The 18798-nt window shown below is 44.6% G+C and overlaps 1 protein-coding gene across 2 annotated transcripts in view; it reads right to left on the bottom strand.

Annotated features, from left to right (window-relative positions):
* The window catches only part of rhbdl3 (rhomboid, veinlet-like 3 (Drosophila)), a 116254-nt gene extending 108559 nt beyond the window's left edge, over window positions 1-7695 (bottom strand). For both annotated transcript variants that reach the window (XM_068058532.1, XM_068058533.1), the window contains exons 1-3: window positions 7535-7695; window positions 6323-6522; window positions 1743-1766 (exon numbers count right to left, since the gene is read on the bottom strand). In XM_068058532.1, the coding sequence (XP_067914633.1) occupies window positions 1743-1766; window positions 6323-6445 (147 nt within the window). In that variant the 5' untranslated portion in view covers window positions 6446-6522; window positions 7535-7695. The remainder of the gene's footprint in view (window positions 1-1742; window positions 1767-6322; window positions 6523-7534) is intronic.
* Between the last annotated feature and the right edge of the window lie 11103 nt (window positions 7696-18798).

Below are 18798 nucleotides of genomic sequence, written 5' to 3'. Positions count from 1 at the left end.
TTTTTGGGAACTTGCTGTATCTAAATTGGTGGCCATGTTTCCTACAATCCCACTTCAAAAAGTACTTTAATTACTTGTAAACTGCTGTGGCACATCCACAGGCTGTGACAGGCTCTATATAAATGCAAGCTTTTTCTTTCTACTGCCCCTGGGTCCAGGACCCAACTGACTATATTGTCCGACCTTAAGCTGGGGCCTCTGAGAGTGACGGGATCAGGGAAGGAACACAGAGACTCAAAGTGCTGAGAAATGGTAATCACTCTATGGGTAACAGGAACTCACTTTAATGTTTATACACAGGAGCCATGAGTCATACTGTAGATAAATAAATTAGATTCTAATGGAGCAGAAAGCTGCTCCTCTTCCAGAACAAAAAAATGGTTGAAATGAATCACTGCTGAAAAAGCAGCTGGTGAGAGTTCGGTGAAATGTTGAGCCGCTCGATGTGTTTATGGAGAGATGGTGGTGGGGGGGGGGAGTGGTGTGATATTTACAGTCTCTTTAATCAGAATCCCACGGAGTTGGTGCACTAAAACCATCTCAGCAACGCACCCCGCCCCCCCCTCCCCCAGAACACCTGGAATCATACAGAGCAAGTTTCAGAGGTGGATCAGTGTGTCATTTACTGTGCAAATATCAAACCCCTCCTTTCGTGACCCCTCCTCCCCATTCCTATACAGTACTCAGTACAAAAATCCTCAAAAACATTGAACAGGCTTAATATAAAATGTATAAGACAATATATTCACCTGCCTCTTAATAAATCCAAATAATTGAACAACACAGAAACCGGTATCAGCTGTGGCTTCATGGGTGGCACCCTCACCTCTATGTGTGGCTATGGGTTTAAGCTCCACTCTTAGTAAGCTGGCCTATTGGTGCAGTACTGAGGAAATGCTGCAGTGTCAGAGGAGCTATCACTCGGATGCAGCGTCGTCTGCCAGTTCAGTGACACATTACTGATCCTAACCGATTATTTGAAAGCCTTCTCTCCCTGTCCTGGTCAACACCACTAAAAATAGATTACATGGTCATTTATCTCATTGCTGTTTCTGGGATTGTCCTGTGCACGGAATAGCTGCCATACATTTCCTACACAACAGCCATTGTTGTGAATGTGACGTGTTGAGAGACCTGCTAAATACAAACTCGGTCCTTAACAAGCCAACAGTGATGAGGTTTATACATGGCCAGCTCAGCCAACATTTTACATTTACTCCCTCAATGAGGAATTATACAACCCTCTCACTACTCAACACAACAAACTCTCATTTCTAGGAACCAGGGCAACTGATCTTTGTTGCTCGTATCCATTCAGAAACTATCATTTCATTGGCCCCAGAGCTTGTGATGCCAAGTTGTGCACGTGGGCACCCAAATATCCCGAAATTCATGGGATGTGGCTCCGCATCAACTCAGTTCCCTTATATGTGACTCCCTACTGGAGATTACAGGGAAGGTGCTTCTGTGTGTACAACATACAGTGGAATTATTAACACTGTTATAAAGAAGGCATTTATGATTTTACTACACTTACTGTAGAGAAATATATCCCCGCCCATTTACAAAATCAACACTGAAATATTAGCGCAGACATACTTGTATCTTTTAATCAGAGTTTGTTTTTTTGGATGGTCAGTTTTCCAGAAATGTTTCCCCGTAATTACCAATTGGACAAATCCAGTAACTGGTCAAAATATCAATGAGAAAACATTTGTAGTTTTGTTAAAATGTACACTTACCTGGTCAAAGAAAACTTTCCAGTGCTACAGCAGGAGGCAGCGATGCACATATAGAGAGGGAAAAGCAGAATAAGTCTCAGCTCACACAGTAGCATATATAATACATACTATTCAACCTAATGTATATAACACATTGTGGTCTACTTAATGTATGTAACACATACCAAGTGTACCTAATGTATACAACATATACTGTTGTACTTAATGTATATGACACATACTGGTCTACCTAAAGTATATAATACATACTGGTCTGTCTAATGTATATAATACATACTGGTCTACCTGAAGTATATGACACATACTGGTCTACCTAATGTATATAATACATACTGTTCTACCTAATGCAAATACATACTGTAGTAATGTTCTTATTTAAACAGGATGGAAATAGCACAGTTAAACAGATGGAGAATATTTAGTTCACTTTTAGGTTGGGCAGTCTTAATCACCTCAATCTTCTTAATTGGTTACAGGAGACAAACATAACATTTCTACCTGAACTGCTGGAGTCCAGAAACCTACCTGGTCTTAGTGCTTTGGAAACTCCCACTTTAATAATGGTCCAACAACCACTTACATTAATCTGGCACCTCTAACTTCGGTAATCATCACAAGCCAAGTCCCATCTTATTAATTTTTTCCTTGTTTCTTCTGATGTTTAACTTCTCAAACTGTATCTCTTGTTTACACTTGGACTAAACAAGATCTGTCCCCTTTTCAATTTAACTGCTGCACTTCAGGCTAGGTTGAGATGATCAGTCTCATTTGCAATGCCCCCATGGTTCAATAGCGGGCCACCGTTCACTATCTAGGTTCATGTGTGAAATGTGGCCATGTGGGTGGGAGTCTCACAGAACATGAGCCCCCGCACTCCCAGTGGGGGAGAGTCTCAGTAGTTCTAATGGAAGGTTTTATTGATCTAAATGCTTTCACTTGCCTTTTAATGGCCCCTCCTCCCCTCAATAATAACAAGTCTGAAGCCACAAGCTATCAATATCATTAATCTGATCATCAGCACCAGATACCCCACCTCGAAGAGCAGAAATCCTCGCCTATTCCCATGTCACTGAGATTCTATCTCTGCCCCTCACCGACACTAGTCACTGCTCTGTCCTGAACAAACCTGATCTAACTGCAACTCTCTCAATAATTGAAGAAAAATGACTTCAGATCGTCTCAGGTTCTCTGTGAAAGTCCCTTTCAGACCCATTAAGCTGCAGTGGTGACATTTGCGCGAGATTCTGAGCTGTATCAGAGTTCCTGCTGCTCAATAAAGATCAATGTTGTATCTCCAAACTCTCCACTTCCCACTTCCCTATTATAAAAAAAATCCATTAACTAGGGGTCAGGGTATGTACTTTGAGGTGCCAGCTGTGGGTCAGAGTAGCACTCTTCCTTCTGAGTCAGAAGGTATGGGTTCAGAAGTCCTGCTCCAGAGACTTGAGCACATGATTTAGGCTGACACTCCCAATGCATTACTGAGCGAGTGCTGCACTGTCAGAGGTCCTGTCTTTAAGATTTTAAATTGAGGTCATGTCTGCCCTCTCAAATCGACATAAAAGATCCCATGGCACTATTCAGAAGAAGGGGAGGGGGTTCTCCCTGGTGTCCTGGCTAATGTTTATCTTTCAATCAACATCACTAAAAACAGATTAGATATTGACCATAAAATGCTTTGAACATCCCGAGATTGTGAAAGCTGCTTTATAAATTGAAGTTCTTTCTTTCCTGCTTGGTGCTGACGTAGTCACTCTCAGGTTGGGTGGCAACAGATGGCCTACAATTGACTTCAGGGTTCCCCGAGCTCAGCACTGTGAGATCTAGGCTGTTGATGCTGCTCATTGACTAGTGACACCTTGCTTGAAGTTTGTATACATGTGGGTATCAGGTGAGGACAGGATCAGGCTCAGCTGTGAAGGTCCCACAGGTTGAACAGCCCGACACTCACTGACCATCATCAGATGACGAATAGCCACAGGAATGAGGCGCCAACAACTCTGTGGAACCAAAGGACCAACGAGTCGGAATAGGGATAAGGAGAAAATAAAGTGGGGATTGTGGAATATTAAATGAGAAGAATGCAACACAAGTCTGTAACACACATCCCGTGCAACAAGTTCACAGGCCTGAAATCAGACGGAGGCCAAATCAATGAATATTATAATAAATACTAAAAGATCTCGGGGTGATTTTGCTTTGCCCTGACTAAGTCTTTGTGCTGACAGTGACTTCTAATGGCAGAAAGAGAAGGTCAGGGCATCACATGTTGTTACTGTGTGACAAAATTCACAGTGAGGAATGTACGCTGAGATTAACCGAAACATTACTGATAATTAATTACAACGTCGCACTCCAATTTCTCTCTCTTGTAATGGAGGTGCTGGTGCAGGGGAGGGGGGAACTGTGCAAAAGGCAGCCTCCAGTGCACCTCCCCAAATGGCCACTTTCCACACATGAGCCTAGATTGTGGATGGTGGCTAGCTATTCGACCACAGGGGCATCACATCGGAGTCTAGTCATCTCGCCCAACATCTACACACTCACACTTTGCAACAGGAATTACCGGATAGTGATTAGGAGTGAGAATCCTCAGCAGTTTCCCCCACTTCTATCCACAGGGCACTGAAGACAATTGAAATACCAGTCCCACCCCATCCCCTGTCCTAACTGGAACTTACTAACTGAGTATCTACTAGTATTAAAGCTGCCTCAATCTTACCCAGCAATAATCAGCAGCTGATTACAAGGAAACAGCAGTTAAGTTATATATTCTAATGCTCTAACCAGACATCCCCCCCCATTGGCTCTTAGCACAATAATGAAATCAATAAGTGTCATTCCTTTGGGAAAACATACTTTATACATCGCCAAGATCCTCACACACACACAAATCAATCACAATCTCATTCTTGGGTTGCTGCAGCTTTTCCCCCAACAATAAGTGGGAAGTGTTAATTTCCATCCCTTTGTTACAATACTGGATACTGAATCATGACACTAACCTCGCCATCACAGTGCTTAAAGCTGGAGACATCGTACTATCCCAATAAAATACCACTCAATCACTGAACATTATATCAATTCCTCCCTCTCCCACTTCTACTTTAAAATCCAACCTTGCGACAAATTTAAGATTTAGAAAACAACCTGCTGCTTAAAGCACCTTTAAATGTAGTTCAAGGGCCATGACCCTCATAAAGGTGTTTGGCATATTTTATTTCAGTTGGCATTAGCGGCATTGAGACACATTGCTATGTTTACCATTGTGGCCAAAAATCACACATAGTTCTTCAGGCTCCCCTAGCAAAAACAAAGTGTTTGCCAAAGGCACCTCCAAGACGACAGCATTTCTTTAAATGGAAGATACATAGAGACAGCTGTAGACAGACAGAGTGAGAGATTGAGCAGAGATACAGAAACTGCTATACACATGTATACAAACACATGCACGCACACAGTTTCATAGACATGGCAAACAGTGAAAGATACATACACAGAGTTTACAGAGAGGTTAAAACAGAAAGAGAGAGGCTAAAAAGGATCAGGCACAGATACACATATAGGTACAGAGGGGTTGGGAAAACAGACACCAATAAAAACACTCTGTGTCAGAGCTTGTTTTCTTCAAAAGCCGCATAGGTTCACAAGAAAGAGCAGCAGGGACACACATAATGATTAACTTTGCATTCCCCTTAATTCCCAGATATTTCAAATTGCTTATTCTAACAGGTCTTAGTTTTTTTTAATCCATTAATGACGCAACTGCGCTAAAAACGGCCCATTCCAAACCTCCAAACCCATAAAATTCAAACAGGTCGAATCTATGAGTAAATCCACATGTATGCAGGACTGGTTACCTGGGGATCTGGGCTGGGTTGCTGAGCAGTCTGCTTGGACAACCCCAGTGTAACAGAGACACAGAGGAACATGTAGACAGTGCGAGAAAATGGGAGACTCAGAGAAAGCAGGAACACAGAGCAAAAAAACGGGAGAATACATAGGCAGGTGCAGAAAGAGTCTGAGAAAGAGATATGAGAGACAGGCACTGGCACAGAAACACTGACACAGACACACAGACACACAGACAGATATTATCACAGACACTGACAAACACACACACAGACACTGACACACAGACACTGACACACAGACAGATATTATCACAGACACTGACAAACACACGCACAGACACTAACACACAGACAGATATTATCACAGCCACTGACACACACACACACACAGACACATAGACACTGACACACAGACATATAATTTCACAGACACTGACACACACACACACACAGACACATAGACACTGACACACAGACAGATAATTTCACAGACACTGACACACACACACACATAGACACTGACACACAGACAGATAATTTCACAGACACTGACACACACACACACACACACACAGACACTGACACACAGACAGATATTATCACAGACACTGACACACACAGAGAGACAGATATTATCAGACACACACACACACAGACACTGACACACACACACACAGACAGATATTATCACAGACACAGACAGACAGACGGAGAAGCTGAACTTACATCCTCTGTACCCATGGGCAGTCCCTCGGTGCTCTCCAGTTCCACGATCCCGTCCCCCTCGGAGTTAACAGCGACTGAGGGTTCAGGCTTGTGCTGCTCCCTCTCCCTCTCTCTCTCCTCCATCCCCTCCGCTCGCTGCCTCGGGTCAGCCTCGTCCCCTCGGGCGATGCTTCTTCATTGTCCGCCCCTCACCCCGGGCTCTGCAGATCCGAGACACACGAATGAGCAGCGGGTCAGGACCAATGACCGAGGGAACAGAGTCTGTCTGCAGCCTGACCCTGGAATCCCGGCACAGCCGGACACAGACCGGGATCCGACCCGGGACACAGACCGGGATCCGACCCTGGACACAGACCGGGATCCGACCCGGGACACAGACCGGGATCTGACCCGGGACACAGAACGGGATCTGACCCGGGACACAGAACAGGATCTGACCCGGGACACAGAACAGGATCTGACCCGGGACACTGAACAGGATCTGACCCGGGACACAGACCGAGATCTGACCCGGGACACTGAACAGGATCTGACCCGGGACACAGACCGAGATCTGACCCGGGACACTGAACAGGATCTGACCCGGGACACTGAACAGGATCTGACCCGGGACACAGACCGAGATCTGACCCGGGACACTGAACAGGATCTGACCCGGGACACTGAACAGGATCTGACCCGGGACACAGACCGAGATCTGACCCGGGACACTGAACAGGATCTGACCCGGGACACTGAACAGGATCTGACCCGGGACACAGACCGAGATCTGACCCGGGACACTGAACAGGATCTGACCCGGGACACTGAACAGGATCTGACCCGGGACACAGACCGAGATCTGACCCGGGACACTGAACAGGATCTGGCCCGGGATTGACCCGCTTGAACTGGGTCAATCCCCGGAGGAGTCGCGGACCCTCAAAGCCACATCTTCAGCAGAACCTCACAAACAGCTTTTCACTGATGTTAACTCGTATAAAGTTTATTTTAATAAAAGTTCCGGGCCAAAGAAAACAAAACCCTGGAAATCAGAGTAACTTTTATCGACAAATTGTTGATTGGAGACTTTCCACTAAAATATTTTGTTTTTTGACCTGTGACCCTTGCTGGGGAAACTCTCCTCCTGTCACAAAGTGCATCCCCCTGAACATCTGGGAGCCGCAGCCCTTCCCCGAATGGGTTAATGTCCGCTGTGAAGGGGAATCTGACCTGTCTCTCTCTCTCTATCTGTCCCGGCTCGGCTCAGCTCGGCTCGGACTCCGCTCCCTCCACAATTCCCTCCCAGCTTCAGACACGTGAAAAAGCGACAAATATTCTTCGGATCCCAGCACACATCAGCCGGGAGAGACTCCCATCCAACTGCACCGTGATTACAGGAGCAAATCTCTGTCTGCTCCTCCCACTCCTCCCCACAAAGCTCAAAATCACTGCCAACACTGAGTGTACAACACAAACAAACATTGAGAGCACTGAATTAACAAGAGCTGTACACACTTACACAGATAAACTCTCCGCTATGTGTGTGATAAACATGCATGTCGGAATAGAAGAGTCATCCCGGTATAATACATTCTCTTTTGATTTAATTCTCCCTCTATCTGCTGCACACATTACAGATAAAGACAATAAAATGTCTCAGGTCAATGACCTTTTATCAGAACGGATAAAGCTGAATTGTGAATGCTTCAACTTTGCATTAAACTCAGGAAATGTGCAACAGGTTATCAGCATTAGGGAAATGAACCCATGTTTTTTAATCTCTCTAATGCTGAGGGAGGGGCTGTGTATCTCTAACACACTCTATTTCTGTAGAGCAACAAGTGCACTCCAGGTGGCATTCCAGGTTATTATGATTTGAACTTGGGTCACTGTCAGTTTTTACACATTCTCAGTGCACCCATCAGTGAGCTACAAGCTTGGTGACCTGAAACTCTCCCTTTTATTTTAACCTGGATAGCAGGTCTGATTTGACCATTCCTCACAATACACACAACTTCAACCAAACAAGACATTTTTCATGGGAACATAGGAACAGGAGTAAGTGATTCAGCTCCATCCTACCATTCAATAGCTGATCTGTGACCTAACTCCATATACCCTACCTGCCTTTATCCCATATTCCCTTAATACCTTTGATTAACAAAAATCTATCAATCTGGAGTTAATTTTAACAATTGATTGAGCATCAATTGTCTTTTCCAGAAGAGAGTTCCAAACTTTACCGCCCTTTGTGTGTACAGGTGTTTCCTAATTTCACTATTGAAAGGCCTGGCTCTTATTTTTAGACTGTGCCCCCACCAGCGAAAATAATGTCTCTTCATCTACCTTATCTGTTCCCCTTAATACCTTGAGAACTTTGATCAAATCACCCCTTAACCTTCTAAATTCCAGAGAATGCAACCATAGTTTGTTTAATATCACCTCATAGCTTAACCCTTGGAGTCCAGGTGTCATTCTGGTGAATCTATGCTGCACTCTCTCTAAGGCTAATATATCCTTCCTGTGGTGTGGTGCCCAGAACTGCTCACAATAACACCAGTGTGGTCCAACCAGGGCCTTTGTATAGCTGAAGCATGACTTCTACCCCCTTGTATTCTAGTCCTCCAGATATAAAGGCTAGCATTCCATCAGCCTTTTTGATTATTTTCTGTACCTGTTCATGACATTTTAACACTCTGCGTGTCTGAATCCCAAGTCTCTTTGGACTTTCACTGTTTCCAGCTTTTGACCATTTGGAAAGCTCCCTGTTCGAATCTTTTTAGGTCCAAAGTGGATGACCTCACATTTGCCTACATTGTAATCCATTTGCCACTGTTTTGCCCATTCACTTAATCTATTGATTTTGATTGATGAGGGAAGGACTGTAGATGTCGTATACATGGACTTCAGTAAGGCGTTTGATAAGGTTCCCCATGGTAGGCTGATGGAGAAAGTGAAGGCGCATGGGGTCCAAGGTGTACTAGCTAGATGGATAAAGAACTGGCTGGGCAACAGGAGACAGAGAGTAGCAGTGGAAGGGAGTTTCTCAAAATGGAGACGTGTGACCAGTGGTGTTCCACAGGGATCCGTGCTGGGACTACTGTTGTTTGTGATATACATAAATGATTTGGAGGAAAGTATAGGTGGTCTGATTAGCAAGTTTGCAGATGACACTAAGATTGGTGGAGTAGCAGGTAGTGAAGGGGACTGTCAGAGAATACAGCAGAATATAAATAGATTGGAGAGTTGGGCAGAAAAATGGCAGATGGAGTTCAATCAGGGCAAATGCGAGGTGATGCGATTTTGGAAGATCCAATTCAAGAGTGAATTACACAGTAAATGGAAAAGTCCTGGGGAAAATTGATGTACAGAGAGATTTGGGTGTTCAGGTCCATTGTTCCCTGAAGGTGTCAACGCAGGTCAATAGAGTGGTCAAGAAGGCATACGGCATGCTTTCCTTCATCGGACGGGGTATTGAGTACAAGAGTTGGCAGGTCATGTTACAGTTGTATAAGACTTTGGTTCGGCCACATTTGGAATACTGCGTGCAGTTCTGGTCGCCACATTACCAAAAGGATGTAGATGCTTTGGAGAGGGTGCAGAGGAGTTTCACCAGGATGTTGCCTGGTATGGAGGGCGCTAGCTATGAAGAGAGGTTGAGCAGATTAGGATTATTTTCATTAGAAAGACGGAGGTTGAGGTGGGACCTGATTGAGGTGTACAAAATCATGAGAGGTATAGACAGGGTGGATAGCAAGAAGCTTTTTCCCAGAGTGGGGGATTCAATTACTAGGGGTCACGAGTTCAAAGTGAGAGGGGAAAAGTTTAGGGGGGATATGCGTGGAAAGTTCTCTACGCAGAGGGTGGTGGGTGCCTGGAATGCGTTGCCAGCGGAGGTGGTAGACGCGGGCACGATAGCGTCATTTAAGATGTATCTAGACAGATACATGAATGGGCAGGAAGCAAAGAGATACAGACCCTTAGAAAATAGGCGACATGTTTAGATAGAGGATCTGGATCGGCACAGGCTTGGAGGGCTGAAGGGCCTGTTCCTGTGCTGTAATTTTCTTTGTTCTTTGTTCTTGTTCTATCACTATCTCTTCATGGTTTTGCACTTCCAACTACAATCTACCAAATTCAAACCAAATACAATCACGTGTAAAAGCAGAAAGAATTCCAAATCAGCAGCACTGCTCTGGGAAAACTTATGGAAAGGGGCCTCGAAGTAAGTAATTGGTTTGAGTTTGGTAGATTGTTTTTGGACAGAAGTTTATGACTAGGGAATGTGGGACATATAGAAAGTTCTGCAAATGTCTACACTTAATGCAGGTTGTGAGATTTACTGCACAAGGTCCCAGGGGCAATGAAATGCTGGCTTCTGAGCAGAATTGAACAATAGCAAATTATCTGTCTTGGTTACAATGCTCGATGGGGTTTGTAACCAGCTGGCAGGGAACAGTGTCACTAAAAACATGGCTTTAGAGAGAGATGGACAGAGAGAGAGAAGGAAAGGCAGAGAGCAAGAGACAGAGAGAGAGAGAGATGGAAAGAAAAAGAGACAAGGAGAGAGCAAGACACAGGCAGAGTGAGAGAGAGACAGACGGACAGCCAGAGAAACATAGACACAAAGACGGAGAGAACATTCTTTATGTTATAAGTGGTAGGTTACACTCTGAACAGTTTAGTTATCAAAATTCTGCTGCCGCAAGAAACACATCTTCAGGTTGCAGTTAGTTCTGTAATATGTTTATTATGAATATACTATAAAATACACAACAAATCTCACACATATAAACAAAACCAGTGAAGACAAATTTTGGTCATATACAAAGTATGAATAACATTACAGTACAATCAATGGTGAACATATTGCTAATCACAGCTCAGACACAATAGCTTGTTTTATTTGTGAAGTTTGTGTTGGGAATGAAACACTTTGCCGTTTTAGGTGCCCAAATGTAATATCATCTCCCAGGTCTGGTACTTTTGTGGGTTAGATGCAGAGTAAAGCTCGATCTACTCTGCCCCAACAAGATATTCAGTCCTAACCACAGAGCAGCTTCCACTATGTACGTGACATTTCCTACAACATCCATCCAGTGCCCTGTGTGACTGAGATTCCCAGTTGGTGCCGAACTCGGGCAAGTTTGTTAAGCAGTTGGTCTGATCTGCCTTTGCCCAGGGACCTTTCACATAGGACCCCTTATAGCCAGAAGGCAAAAGATATTTGGATCCTGAGAGTCTGGGCTGGATTTGAACTAGGATTGAGTCAGTGAAATGCCAGTCATTCCACACCTGGAACATCCCCTATTCTCCACTCTCTCAGCAGTCCCTGGATCACAGCAGGGGGGCAGGAACAGGCTCCAAGCAATGACCTGGACTTCGCTGCCAGATAATAACAGATAATAACATCAAAGGATCAATTTTTAATCTAGAATAATATATAATTTTCTTCATGTTCAAAGCACTATACAGACGAGGAGTTTCCAGACTCAGTTCCTAATCTGTGTCATGTTAACTGATCTAAGCTGGAGATCAGGTAAGGCCCAGGAAATGCTACATTACAATTACGAATATTACAGCAGACACGGTGGGCCAAATGGCCTCCTTCTGTGTTGTCACCATTCTATGATTCGATGATAAAGCATTTACAGCACTGGAACAAGCCATTCAGTCTAACAGTGATCTCTGCCTTCCTGTTCTGGGGGTGGGGGAGAAAGGGGAGTGGAAAAATCAGCCACAGTTCTCCACCACTTCCCAATGATCTCTGCCGGAAATGCAGGTGCGGGTACATCAACTGTGATGCCCTTCATTCATGAATAGCTGGTTACTACCAACTGTCAAGGTGCACATATGAAGAATGTCCACTTGGATGAGGTACTGGGGGCAGACAGAACTGTATTCAGCTGGGACCTGTACCTTCAGGAGAGGACAGAAGAAAATGGATGAATAAGCAAAAGGAAAATCTTATGCATTAGTGAAACCTGTTTCGATGCTGTAGATGATAAAGGGCAGCAATTTATACAGCAGCCTGACGTCACTGTTGTTATTTTACCTCTTGTTCTAAATGTCACCCTGTCACGAGAACTCGGAACAATCCAAACCAGGAGGTTCACTGAGAAATAAATGTACTTCTTTTTCACACTTCTATGTATTATACTGCAAATTTATAATGTGCCATGATCACTTGGAGTGTAGCAATTAATTTTATACCAAAAGTGCCAGCAGCCTCAACTTGTGCAAAATGTCCTTTGCGTGAATATTCTTGATTTACAGTGTTTCAATGTTTGTAAGAGTGACTTTGTAGCCGAGTGGTTACCTAGGTGACATTTTCTGCCATTTCAGTACGTCATACAGATTATAAGAACGATACATGACTGTGTGTAACCAAGCAGGAACGCAATCAAATGATGTGGAAGGTACTTTGTGTTGTTTCTTTAGTGTCCTGCCGAGGGCTCCTTTCATCCCTGTGCTCTGTAGCTGGCATTAGGTTGGACTAGAAGCATTCCTGATGTGGGAAAAACACACACAGTACTGATACTTCAGTCTGGTTATAACAAACATTGCTTAAAGCCACAGTGTCACCTGCAGGTCTCTCTATCTGTGGGCAGCTGAGACACACATGTTAGGAAGATCCTAGGTTCAGCTGATCCCAGCTAGTCATAGTGCTGTTAATGTAGTAAAATATCTAAAAGCCCTTTACTAGAACATGATCAAATGAAATTTGACACTGAGACATAAGGAGATATTAGGACAGGTGCTCAAAAGCTTGGACAAAAAGGTAGGATTTAAGGAGTGTCTTAAAGGAGGAAAGAGAGGCGGAGAGGTGTCGGGAGAGAATTCCAGAGCTAAGGGCCCAGACAACTGAAGCACGGCCACCAATGGTGGAGCGATTAAAATAGGGGATGCCCAAGAGGTCAGAATTAGAGGAGTACAGAAAACCCGGAGGTATGTGAGGCTGGAGGAGATTACAGAGATAGGGAGGGGTGTGACTATATTGAAAATGCTGGTCCCTTTAATTAAACAGGACTCATTTCAGTGTTAATAGAGAGCAGGCGATGCTCATTCTAGTTTTGTATTTAAGGGCTGGGTTTTTGCCCAGTTGGGAAGTTGCCCCTGGACAGAGAGTTAGTCTAGAAGGAAAGAGTGGGAACTGATGCTTGGACTGAAAAATGAATTGCCGATAAAACCGTTGTGGAACAGAGACTGTCATTGGCTTCCTCATTTTGGTGACTGGATGTCTGCCTGTTTAACAGGGTGAGGCCATGGAGGGATTTGAAAACAAGGATGAGAATTTTAAAATTGAGGTGTTGCTGGACTGGGAGCCAGTGTAGGTCAGCGAGCACAGGGGGTGATGCAAGGCTTGAGAAACTCTAACTATGTGTTATCCAGATTCTCAACAAAGATATATTCCATTGAGAAAGGATGCACCACCTGCGGCTAACTCAGAAAGTTAAGGATGGTATCACATTTTCGCCGGGTGCTCCGGTTTCCTCCCACAGCCAAAGACTTGCAGGTGATAGGTAAATTGGCCATTGTAAATTGCCCCTACTGTAGGTAGGTGGTAGGGAATATGGGATTACTGTAGGGTTAGTATAAATGGGTGGTTGTTGGTTGGCACAGACTCGGTGGGCCGAAGGGCCTGCTTCAGTGCTGTATCTCTAAATAAAATAAAATAAAATAAAAGGTGTACAATGCTGTGAACTTTAGTGGTAGGTTGGCTGATTGGGAAAATTCTAGAAACCAGCAAAAGATGGTTAGGAAAGTAATAAAGAAGGAGAAATTAGAGTCCAGGAGCAAACTAGCAATAAATATAAAAACAGGCAGTAATAACTTCTACAAATATATAAAAAGGAAGAGAGTAGCTAAAGTAAACATTGGTCCCTTAGAGGACGAGACTGGGGAATTAATAATGGGGAACAAGGAAATGGCAGAGACTTTGAACAAGTATTTTGTATCTGTCTTCATGGTTGAAGAGACTAAAAGCATCCCAATAAAAGTGAAAATCAAAAGGCAAAAGGGAGAGGAACTTAAAACAATTACGATCACTAGAAAAAAAAGTACTAGGAAAATTAATGGGACTAAAGGCTGACAAGTCCCCTGGACCTAATGGCCTGCATCCTAGGGTCTTAAAAGAAGTGGCTGCAGAGATAGTGGATGCATTGGTTATAATTTTCCAAAATTCCCTAGATTCTGGAAAGGTCCCAGCAGAGTGGAAAACAACAAATGTAACACCTCTATTCATGAAAGGGGTGGAAACAGAAAGCAGGAAACTATAGGCCAGTTAGCGTAACATATGTCATTTGGAAAATGCTGGAATCCATTATTAAGGAAGTAATAGCAGGACATTTAGAAAATCACAATGTAATCAATCGGGCAGAGTCAACATGGTTTTATGAAAGGGAAATTATGTTTGATACATTTATTAGAGCTCTTTGAGGATTTAACAAGCAGGGTGGATAAAGGGGAACCAGTAGATGTAGTGTATTTGGATTTCCAAAAGGCTTTCGATAAGGTGCCACATAAAAGATGAGCTCATGGTGTTGGGGGTAATGCATCAGCATGGATAGAGGATTGGCTAACTAACAGGAAAGAGAGTTGGGATAATGGGTCATTTTCAGGATGGCAAACTGTAAGTTACGAAGTTATGAGCGGCATGGACAGAGTGGATAGTCAGAAGCTTTTTCCCAGGGTGTAAGAGTCAGTTACTAGGGGACATAGGTTTAAGGTGAGAGGGGCAAAGTTTAGAGTGGATGTGCGAGGCAAATTTTTTACACAGAGGGTGGTGAGTGCCTGGAACTTGCTGCCAGGGGAGGTGGTGGAAGCAGATACGATAGCGACGTTTAAGAGACATCTTGACAAATACATGAATAGGAAAGGAATAGAGGGATATGGGCCCCGGAAGTGCAGAAGGTGTTAGTTTAGGTAGGGATCAAGATCGGCGCAGGCTTGGAGGGCCGAATGGCCTGTTCGTGTGCTGTACTGTTCTTTGTTCTTTGTAACTAGTGGAGTGCCACAGGGATCGGTGCTGGGACCTGAATTATTTACAATCTATATTAATGACTTGGATAAAGGGACCAAGTGTATTGTAGTCAAATTTGCAGACAATACAAAGATAGGTAGGAAAGCAAGTTGTGAGGAGGACACAGATATAGATAGGTTCAGTGAGTGTGCAAACATTTGGCAGATGGAGTATAATGTGAGAAAATGTGAGGTTGTCCACTTTGACAGGAAGAACAGAAAAGCAGAATATTATTTAAATGGAGCGAGACTACAGAATGCTGCGGTACAAAGGGATCTGGGTGTCCTCGTACATGAATCACAAAACGTTAGCATGCAGGTACAGCAAGTAATTAGGAAGACAAATGGAATGTTGGCATTTATTGCAAGAGGATGAAGTATAAAATTAAGAAAGTCTAGCTACAACCATACAGAACATTGGTGAGACCACACCTAGAGTACTGCGTACAGTTTTGATCTCAAGGACATCAGCCATGATCTTATTGAATGGCGGAGCAGGCTTGAGGGGTCGAGTGGCTACTCCTGCTCCTAGTTCTTATGTTTCCAATATAGGTGGGAGGGAATTTAACAGAGTTTAAATATCTGAACAAAGAACGGATTGAGGGGGCTGAGAATAACAATGGATGGATATTTCCTGCTCTTATACAGTTTTTTATGTTCTCAGTACAGTAAGAGCCCACAGACAGGCACTGACCAATACAGATAACCTCCTAGTTGAACCCTAACCCATGCTAGGTGTTGAATAGGAGTTTCTAAACCTTTTGTGCACTCACTGTGTCTCAGCAGAATCCAGCCAGTGGCAAGTAGAAACCCTGCAGTCTGAAATGATTTCGTCTAACAGTGCTGTCTTGGAGCTGGAGGTGAACGGTTCAGCAAGGTAATCCTGAACATCTGGAATAAAGGTGAGACAGTGATTCCCCAACCACTCAAGTAACAGAGGCAAGCAGAATAGGATAGGAAAGATGCTCCCCATATAAGTTCAGTTGGTAACTGCACTGAGATACAGCCCAGGAAATACCAGGCTTGAAACATGTTGGGGTTGAGTTAACCTGATCTCCACCAGGTGGCGATAGGGACATTACAATTGCCACTGCACCCTGAGCAAGACTGAACCAAGAGCTTGTGACCACTTACTGCTCAGGCTAAATCAGCAGAATGGTTGCACAGGTGAAGAGTCAATGCTTTAAGGCAAAAATTGAAGCAAAGGGAATATATGAGGAGACTGGGGGTGATTCGCAGCAGTGTACAGTTGTGTAAATCATGAGGTTTGCCGTCACAACCTTGTAATGCACTCTCAGCCTCCCATCCCATTGCCTCTCCCCAAGTAATGTGTTTTCTGAGTTTAGATTGTCTTTCATGTGGAATCATAAAATGGTTACAGCACAGAAGGAGGCCATTCGACCCATCGTGTCTGTGCCACCTCTTTGCAAGAGCAGCTCAGCTGGTCCCACTGCCCCCCCTCCGCCCCCACCTTTTCCCATAGCCCTGCAATTTTTATCTCTTCAGATGCTTATCAAATTCTCATTTCTCGGGTAGGCAGTGGCATAGTTTTATTATCACTGGACTAGTAACCCAGAGACCCAGGGTATTGATCTGGAGACATGGGTTCGAATCCCACCACAGCAGAAGGTGGAATTTGAACTTAATCAATAAATCTGGAATTAAAAGCTAGTCTAATGATGGCCATGAAACCATTGTTTATGTTGTTAAAAACTTATCTGGTTCACTAATGTCCTTTCGGGAAGGAAATCCAGACCCACAGCAATGTGGTTAACTCCTACATGCCCTCTGAACTGGAAATGGCCTAGCAAGCCACTCAGTTGTATCTAACCGCTACGAAGTCAATAAAAAGGAATGAAACCCTTCGGACCACCTGGCATCCACCTAGGCACCGGAAACAACAACAGCAAACCCAGCACTGTCGACCCTGCAAAGTCCTCCTTACTAACATCTGGGGGGCTTGTGCCAAAGTTGGGAGAGATGTCCCACAGACTAGTCAAGCAACAGCCTGACATAGTCATACTCACGGAATCATACCTCACAGACAATGTCCCAGACACTGCAATCACCATCCCTGGGTATGTCCTGTCCCACTGGCAGGACAGACCCACCAGAGGTGGTGGAACAGTGGTCTATAGTAGGGAGGGTGTTGCCCTGGGAATCCTCAACATCGACTCCGGACCCCATGAAGTCTCATGGCATCAGGTCAAACATGGGCACGGTAACCTCCTACTGATTACCACCTACCGCCCTCCCTCAGCTGATGAGTCAGTACACCACTATGTTGAACAGCATTTGGAGAAAGCACTGAGGGTGGCAATGGCACAGAATGTACTCTGGGTGGGGGACTACAATGTCTCGGCAGCACCACTACTGACCGAGCTGGCCGAGTACTAAAGGACATAGCTGCTAGACTGGGTCTGTGGCAGGTGGTGAGGGAACCAACACGAGGGAAAAACATACTTGACCTCGTCCTCACCAATCTGCCTGCCGCAGATGCTTCTGTCCATGACAGTATTGGTAGGAGTGACCACCGTACAGTCCTTGTGGAGACAAAGTCCCGCCTTCACATTGAGGATACCATCCATCATGTTGTGTGACACTATCACCATGCTAAATGGGATAGATTTCAAACAGATCTAGCAATGCAAAACTGGGCATCCATCAGTAGCAGCAGAATTGTACTCAACCACAATCTGTAACCTCATGGCCTGGCATATCCCCCACTCTACCATTACCATCAGGCCAGGAGACCAACCCTGGTTCAATGAAGAGTGCAGGAGGGCATGCCAGGAGCAGCACCAGGCATACCTCAAAATGAGTTGTCAACTTAGTGAAGCTACAACACAGGACTACTTGTGTGCCAAACTGCGTAAGCAGCATGCAATAGACAGAGCTAAGCGATCCCAATACCAACGGATCAGATCTAAGCTCTGCAGTCCTGCCACATCCAGTCGTGAATGGTGGTGGACAATTAAACATCTAACTGGAGGAGCTGGCTCCACAAATATCCCCATCCTCAATGATGGGGGAGCCCAGCACATCAGTGAGAAAGATAAGGCTGAAGCATTTGCAACAATCTTCAGCCAGAAGTGCCGAGTTGACGATCCATCTCGGCCTCCTCCTGAAGTCCCCAGCATCACAGATGCCAGACTTCAGCCAATTCAATTCACTCCGTGTGATATCAAGAAACGACTGAAGGCACTGGATACTGCAAAGGCTACGGGTCCTGACAATATTCCGGCAATAGTACTGAAGACCTATGCTCCAGAACTTGCTGCACCCCGAGCCAAGCTGTTCCAGTACGGCTACAACACTGGCATCTACCCAGCAATGTGGAAAATTGCCCAGGTATGTCCTGTACACAAAAAGCAGGACAAGTCCAACCCAACCAATTACCGCCCCATCAGCCTACTCTCAATCATCAGTAAAGTGATGGAAGGTGTCATCAACAGTGCCATCAAGCAGCACTT

This window comes from Heterodontus francisci, chromosome 26 (assembly GCF_036365525.1).
Source record: "Heterodontus francisci isolate sHetFra1 chromosome 26, sHetFra1.hap1, whole genome shotgun sequence".
Taxonomy (NCBI): Eukaryota; Metazoa; Chordata; class Chondrichthyes; order Heterodontiformes; family Heterodontidae; genus Heterodontus; species Heterodontus francisci.
Note: the sequence above shows the minus strand (reverse complement) of the source record. Positions and strands in the feature narration are given on the sequence as shown.